General features: G+C 36.2%; 1 protein-coding gene across 5 annotated transcripts in view; it reads left to right on the top strand.

Annotated features, from left to right (window-relative positions):
* The first annotated feature begins 1557 nt into the window (after positions 1-1557).
* LOC114250173 (uncharacterized) overlaps positions 1558-8450 on the top strand; it is a 29031-nt gene continuing 22138 nt past the window's right edge. For all 5 annotated transcript variants that reach the window (XM_089728629.1, XM_089728627.1, XM_089728626.1 and 2 more), the window contains exons 1-3: positions 1558-2271; positions 2596-2946; positions 3492-3720. In XM_089728629.1, coding sequence (XP_089584755.1) covers positions 1916-2271; positions 2596-2946; positions 3492-3720 — 936 coding nt within the window. In that variant the 5' untranslated portion in view covers positions 1558-1915. The remainder of the gene's footprint in view (positions 2272-2595; positions 2947-3491; positions 3721-8450) is intronic.

The following is an 8450-nucleotide window of genomic DNA, read 5'->3' as shown; positions in this document are numbered from 1 at the left end:
TCGGTTATTTGCAGGCCGGTGAGCGTCTTTACCAGATCAGACCAGCGGGTAGGTGAGCGTCCGCGTGATCTTCTTTTGTCAACTTGACCAAGTGCTAGTGCTATTAACTGCCTCCTAATGAGGACCGTCTTGTACAGAGAACAAAATGAAAAAGTGTCCACCTACCTGTAAACAGCACGTTATTGTTTGAAGATTCACCGAAGTAGTGTTGCTGTAGAAAATGGAAATTGTATGAATATAGCAGTTTTAAACTGAAGTTTGCTGGGTTGAGATATTTAATATTCTTCGTCACTTGTGTAGTTAAAAAATAAGCAGGATTTAAAATCTCTGCTAATTAATACTATTTAAGTAGGCAGTGTTTGTCTTTTTTAATATAACACCCTATTCTAATAATTTATGACGCTGTTTTTAAAATCTCTCCAATTGCTTCTTTGGCGCCATCTTATTTGGCTATTTTTCAGCGCTCCAATTTAATACACTGAGCTGGTCCTCGTTAATTGGTAGGATTGGAGGGTAGTCTACCGGCTGCATTCTGAATTTTGTTTTACGTTAATTTAGTCATCTAAAGCAAAGGGAATATAGTCCTCATACCCAACCCAAGTGATAAAGTTAAACGCGAGCCTTCAATGTTAGGCGCTAAAGTCATAGGGAGTCGTAAATGATAAGACTTCGGTAAACTCGTAAATAAGCGATCTCACTACGATCAAATCAACGGGTAGGTGCTGTTTTTTTTCTAAAGAAAGGCTTGCTTAACTTGTGTTCACGAGTAATTTCTCGAGTAAATTAACTCTCAGACACAGCCCACTGAGTTTCTCGCCGGATCTTCTCAGTGGGTCGCGTTTCCGATCTGGTGGTAGATTCTGCGAAGCACGGCTCTTGCTAGGATTCGTGTTAGCATCGTCGTCAGGTTTGAGCCCCGTGAGCTCACCTACTAGCCACGGTTATGCTGGAATAGCCGCTCCAGGCTAGCAGCTTAGGTAGGGAAAAAAAAGTAATTTCTACGATGACAATAACTGTAATAAAAGTGGGAGAAAATCACAATTTATAAAATTTCAGTATTGGGTAGTGCGCCTTGCACGGACAAGCGTCATACTGTATATTTATCGCAAATTAGTCATGCGTTTTGAATTAAAAAAAATACGACCTGCAACATGCTACTAACGACAACTGTTTTTGTAAAGAGTACCCCATTAAGAGTTGGTAATCTTTCATGTAAAAATTTCCAATTTTTTTCAATTTAGTGTAGATTTCTGATTCTTATCTCGGGATAAATGAGCAATATAACATCGGCCCTTTTGAAGCTCAGCGGCTACAGCAATCCATAGACATTATGACTGGCGAGAGTTTAGGCGAAAGCCAGCGTGCGGTAAAATATTATCATCAATTTCTTTACATATTTATTATTACGTTATTTGTATAATTCGAAAATATTTATTATAAGACTGAAGATTACACTGTAACGCAAACTCATTAAGAAGATATTGATTCAGAAAATAATAAACCATTCGCTGAGATTAAAATTAGCACAATGCACTATTCTTCAGAGCAAATTGACACTATTGACAGTTGGTATTTTTCTGAATGAGTGTAATGAGTGTATACAATGTTGAATGTACGAAAATTTACAAAATAGTACGGTCACCATTCGCCATCATCAAATGCGTTTTGCCTTTCCGTGTTGAAAAATTAACGGTTTGTGATTAACAAGCACTTTAATATTATGCAGTTGACATGAAAATTCCTCCTAATAATAAAGAGGTAGTTCCGTTTCAATTTTGGCGGGACTATCATCAATCACATCGTTTGTCGAAGAATAGTTCAATCTGTCACCTGTCGCCCCTGGCCTCGAATTCTTATTTCTTACATTTTAGCCGTTCAATATAAAATTAGCAGTAGAATTGGTGGTGACCATTAGATGTGGACATTGAACGATGTGTTACTTGTAAGGTTTGATATGGATAGGCGAGTTTACTCTGATTACGAAGCAGACGTGTGCGATCCTTTGGGTTCAGTTGTTGAGTGGTCAAGACAGGGGCCGGCCCGCATCCTGCGGCGGCGCTGTCGAAGTGAGGGTGTCGACCGTTCACCGTACGAGGATGTTAGTCGCGAACGCCGCTCCGCCGACGGAATACCACGCCAAAACCGGCAGTCTAACAAAAGCTTCTTCACGCTGAACGTTGCTGATACGTACCACGATAGATTTCGCCACGAGTGCTCTCCCACTGCTGAGAACGGAGACTACATGGCGCACGATCAGGACAGATATCATAGGTGAGCTAAAAATTTATTTCAATTTATTTCCGATTTTTATTATATTTTGGTTCTTTCTAACCTAAAAATATTTATTATTTCTTGTATGATTATCTTAATATGGTAAAATTACACAGTCACTTTAATTGTAACTAAAATATTGTCGGAAGATTCAATGATTCACACACATTAGTTTGTACTCAAATAAAAATGTCTTTACTGAATCTTAAATATTGATTGAAATATGTTTTGCTGACAATACTTTGTCCTTAGGAACATTACATTTACTCTAACCTACAAACAATATGTTACTGGAATACTAATGAATCAAACATTTATTTTTAGCTATCAACCATCAAAATCAAGATTTTATAGAGCAAGTCCAACCAGACCATTATTAGTAACCACCTTATCCAATACCAAAGTAGATGACAGATTGCCCAAAGTCGAAGAATTGTTTGAGAAACTTGACCAAGATATGATGGATGTCCACAATACAAAACAACCATTAAAGTCAATATTAAACAATCCTTTTTTAAAGTCACCACCTCAGGGTATACTAAAAAAACCAAAAAATAAGGTTTATCAAGATTCAAAAACTAATCTGGAAGGTCGCAGAAGGCAGCGAGCATCAAGTGAATCTGATAATTTATATTGTAACTATCATGTGGCATCTCCTATACCTGGATATGATAGGTAAATTAAATTTTTTATTGACTTTCACAATTACTTTCAGGCATCAATAATTATGCAAAATTCAGTTGAATATCTTATCTTTCTCCGACTAGTAATCTAGTTGGTCTCATGTATTCATTCATTCGGCATTAAATTAAAATTGTTGGTATTGATTGTTCTTAAATGTGAATTGAAAATTTTAAATCTAATGCTGCTTGAAAATGTAAATAGTACATAACTTAAAGAATCCAAACAGGAATTTAAGTAGATTTGTTATTAAAGTAATGTTCCACTTAAATTTGTTTTACAAACAGTTACAATGAATTAAAATGATGGATGCTGGTTTAATTTAAATCTTAGGGTTGACATAGTGATGACAATCAATACAATTTGTAATTAAAATATGTAGCTGAAAAAAGCACTTACTTAATTGTTACATATTATACTATTGTATATTATACTAGTGACAATTACTTTGAAGCAATTGCTTTTGTTCAATTCAATAATTTAGATGTCAGAAAATTAAAGAGATTGTCATGTAAATAAATATGTTGAATTTATTACAGTCGCCTCGGGTACATTTCAAGCAATGTGAAACGGGCAAAAGACAATTCTGGAACTGGTTACTCTTATGGTACTGCTGTAGCGAATGCAGGTCCTCGCTGCAAGAGTCCCACATACTCAAAGAACTTGAGGTGTAGCTGCAAAGATAACATGTCAAGAGATCATGTGCAAGTGTTGAGGACTACTGCTATTAACAGCGACACGGTTGACGTTCAGCCCATTATTGAATTGGTGAGATTTTAGTTTTTTAATTTCATTGTAGATGATTGTCAAGTTCCCACAGGTGGCGTTTTCTCATGTTGTTTCTTTTATGTTTTTTTAAATTAATTTATAATTTTTAAACAATCTCCTAAATGACATTTGACATTTGACTTGTATTTGACTTTTGCTACTGTCTAAAATAACTTAACCTGAGTTACAAGAAACATACAGAACAAAAGAATACTAATCTAATAAACTGGAGCTTGCTATTTTCAATAAGCGAAGTATTGGTTGTAACTTATTATGAGTCAAAGTATTTACTACCATTCTGCCCATGTCTGTCCCAAAGCAGTCATACATTGCAATTTTGAGAAAATAATGCCTGTATTACAAAAATCATGTCTGGAGGTTAGCGTTGATATAAACTTTGCTAAGCTTCTGCTTAAACTCTGGTAAATTAATCAGTTTGTTTATTTGCACATCGACTATTTAAAAAAAACGGAAGTACTCTTAACTTTACATCATAAGTACATGGTATAAAAATGTCATCAATATTCTGAAGTAATGACTAGGAATATGATCTGATAGGTATAATTAGAGTTCCCAATTATATATTAGCATGGTTAGCAGAAAGTACATAAAATGTAATCAACAACATGTCATAATTAGACAAAATGCTTGAACATTAAAATCTTGCATAACGTAAGGTTTTTTATCGAATCATCATGTAAGGTGTCGATGTAATCTACACATTTCTGCAGATTTTAGTTGATTCAGGTTTTTGTGTATTTTGTGAATAATTCTTACTCAAGAAATTGTCTTCATCTAAATCAGATTTTATAATTAATAATAAATTTATACTGCGCATGTTGACTGATACTTGTATGTTTTCATAATGGTTCTTATCACAGAAAACTTAATTTAGATCAACATAGAGTAGCAAGCACTATATATAATAATAACATCAATCCTTATGTTGGCTATATAAGATTGAAATGAATTACTATTTTTTGCTAAAAATCAATAATTGTGGTGATAATAGATAAAATGATGTGAGGAGTGTTCAGCCATCATGAGGGAAAAAGTATACACATTTGTCAGAACTTTGCAGATTTATTTCATTGATCTCTTATAAAACATTTCATACCTATTGTATTCTTCACTAAGCGTATTGCTTATAGTATGATTTTAATGAACATGTACGCAATTGTGGTTTGTTTCTCTCTCTAACAATATCTTGCATTGTCACTTCAAAGAATCTGAATAAATTTAAAATCCTATTTTCAGCTGTACTCTAACAAATCACATCAACAATTCAAATATTTGAATAACTAAATATTACATGTAGACTGTAGTCTGCTGTTAGGCAATGGTTAGATTAACAATTTTGACTATAAATCAAACAAGAAAATAATAATTCTGAAATGTATCATTTACTTTACATGGTTTACTGTTTTCTAATACTGTACGAGATGCTTATTATTATTAAAACTACTTTAATCTACTTTACTATAATCTACAGTTTAATCTCGCGTTTTGATGGTTGATTTTATAATTTTCAACATTTTGAATATATTTTAACTTTTTTGATCACCATTCATTAAAATGGGTTTTTTTTGGGTAATAAGCCATGTGTGGATTCGTTGACATCTTTGAATTGTGCATAATATAGTCCAATCTATTTAGTTATAAGAATAAAAATTGTTTATATGCGTCCGACCTAGGCAACGAGGTAACGCAGTCTTGTCGGATCCCCCGGATCCACTCTTGGTTCCTTTAGATCTCTCAAGCACTGGTTACCGTTCTTTTCGAATTCCCACATAGACATAGTCCACTGAGTTTCTTGCCGGATCTTCTCAGTGGGTCGCGATTTCGATCCGGCGGTAGATTCTGCGAAGAACTGCTCTTCCTAGGGCCAGTGTTAGCAACACTTCCGGTTTGAGCCCCGTGAGCTCACCTAAAAATTAAGGCATAGTTGGAATAGCCTTTTAGGCTACCAGCGAATAGGTAGGGAAAAAAACACTGCTTGTCAGGGTTATGCTCTTAGCACTCTAGCGCGCTGCCGTGGAGTGAATAGAGCGACCGGTCGACGGTGTATCGCGTCCCGACCCGGCAGGCTGGTTCTGGTCCAGCGGGGTATTCCGGGACACCAGCGGCACCGTCTGGGCGGCCCGACGGGCTGCCGTACCGAGACGGCCGACGTTTCAGAACCTTCGATTCGCCTCGAAGGCTCCGTCGGCTGGGCGTCCTCGGGGTGGCGCCGCGTGTCTGGTTGTAGTGTTGACCGCGGGAACCCCCCTACTCTGACCGGGTTTTGACCCCGGACGGAGATCGGACGCCGGGTGTAAGAGTGCAGGGGAGTCGTTTAGTGGGTGGGCCCTAAATTCCTTGGGCCCGCGATCTGCTCTCAACACCTGCAGATCGTTGAGTCTCACATACCCCGCGCGCCCCCTGGGCGCGGGGACCTCGTAGGAGGTTCGGCCCTCGGCCCGAAAAAAAAAAAAAAAAAAGGACTTAATCGCATGGCATAAAATGTCTCTTACGTCAGAGATTGAAGTATAAACGCTGGACATGTATTTAATTTTTGAATCTTGTGTGAGATTGTCCGTTTTTAGTATTTTTTGCTTTCTTAAGACTTGCATAATGGAGCTTACTTTTGGAATTGTCAAACTATAATGTAAATGTCCATGAAAAACTGCTGTCTTATGACATGTATATACAATGTATTTGTATGTATCAAAGTGTCGTTTAAAGGATAAAGCGTTGCATTATGCATGGTGGTAGGGCGTATTTTATATATTCAGTACCCACTGGTAGATGTCACCAAGCTGTCTATTTCTGCCGTGAAGTGGCTATGCATTCCTTTTTTAAGGTAAAGACAATCCTTATCACACAATTAGGACTTCGACCTTTTATCTCATGGAGGCATGATAGTAGGACCTCTTGTGAGTCCGCGCGGGTAGGTGCCTCCACCCCGCCTATTTATGTCGTGAACCAGTAATGCGTTTCGGTTTGAAGGGTGGGGCAGCTGTTGTAACTATACTGAGACCTTAGAACTTATATTTCAAGGTGGGTGGTGCATTTACGTCGTAGATGTCTATGGGCTCCAGTAACCACTTAACACCAGATGGGCTGTGAGCTCGTCCACCCATCTAAGCAATAAAAAAAAGGCATTCAGGTTGTGTTTTATCTATGTGTTCCGGTAACCACTTGTCAAGTGGCCCGTTCGCTCATTCACCCGTCAATGCGATAATAACAAAACAATTATTGATTAATCCGCAGCTTAGATTAAAATCGTAATGCATCCAATTAACTTCTGACTAACGGGGATTCGCGTGCACAAAGTTGTTTGGTTCAGAACTGAAGTTTCATAACTAAGCTAACTGGGTCAAACGATGTCAGATTTATGTTTTGTATTCGTAATTATTCAACAGGAAGCTTGCATTTGCGATAAATTAATAAATTTTGTTTATTTTAAAAGATATATTTATATTTATTATAAAACTAGCTGACCCGGCAGACTTCGTAATTAATGCCTCAATCGATAAATAAAAGACCTAAGCTTTTGTATAAAATAAACTTAAAACAAACAAAAGGAATCCGTCCGACGGGGGGGACACATCTAAGGAAAAACAAAATTGTTATTCTTATTTCATTCCGAGCATTTTCATATTTATCCACCTTTTAAACCTTCTCTGGACTTCCACAAATAATTCAAGACCAAAATTAGCCAAATCGGTCCAGCCGTTCCCGAGTTTTAGCGAGACTAACGAACAGCAATTCATTTTTATAGATTAAAATTAAATACTAAATACTATTTACGCATAAAACAAATTCTTTTCCAATTAAGTTCTATATTGTGTTCTGTTTATTTTAGGAAACGTGGTGTGTTATGTAATAAAATTGTTTTTTTCCTTTTATATTTTCGCAAAGCGATAAAGCTATTGATCATGCCACGATACAAAAACATAGATCAGAAATTCATCGTAAAGATACTTAAAATGTTCGCTTGTTTGGAGCGCGGCGTCAGCTAGTTGACGAAGATTTAATCGCCCGACAAAATTGTAATGTTTCAAAACACGTAACAATTTGTAGGCGCACAATAATAATTAAATTATAAATCGCGGAAGCCGTGGAATTTTTCACTAGATATTTTCGGGTTTCGCTAAGAGGTGACGATGATTTTATTACGGTACCGTGACGTGTACAATAGTTGAGGCGTTATGCAAAAGTGAACAATGAATGTGTGTCCGTTTACTTAATAACACATGTGCTCGGTGCACTACTAGATCACACCAGACAGTTAGACGCTAGCGACGGAACGAAAAAGTTGTCAACGCTAACGTAATGTCGTAAATATTACAAAAAAACAATTGGATAAAAATGGGAATCATTAAGCAGTTATTCAAGAAATTTTATGAAAATGTAAGTATAAAAAAATGCCCTCGATATTTATTACTTTAATACTGTTCAATAACACTTATTGAATACACATGTTGTTTTTATTTTTTTTTATTCTGATTTATGTTATCATTAATCTTACGATAACACACTTTTGTTTGTTTATGTGTATACTCGTGATACGCGAAAAAAAAATATATATTTGAAAAAATTGTGTATTTATGGAGCGCGTGCATGACCTAGTTTACAAATATAAAGAAAACGTTATCTTTGATAAGTTTTTACTTTATTGTTTTGAAATATTCAAGTAGCAAATATTAAAATAGTAGCAAGTATTCAAATATTCAGGTACACTAGAC

This window comes from Bombyx mandarina, chromosome 07 (genome assembly GCF_030267445.1).
Source record: "Bombyx mandarina strain Sakado chromosome 07, ASM3026744v2".
Taxonomy (NCBI): Eukaryota; Metazoa; Arthropoda; class Insecta; order Lepidoptera; family Bombycidae; genus Bombyx; species Bombyx mandarina.
Note: the sequence above shows the minus strand (reverse complement) of the source record. Positions and strands in the feature narration are given on the sequence as shown.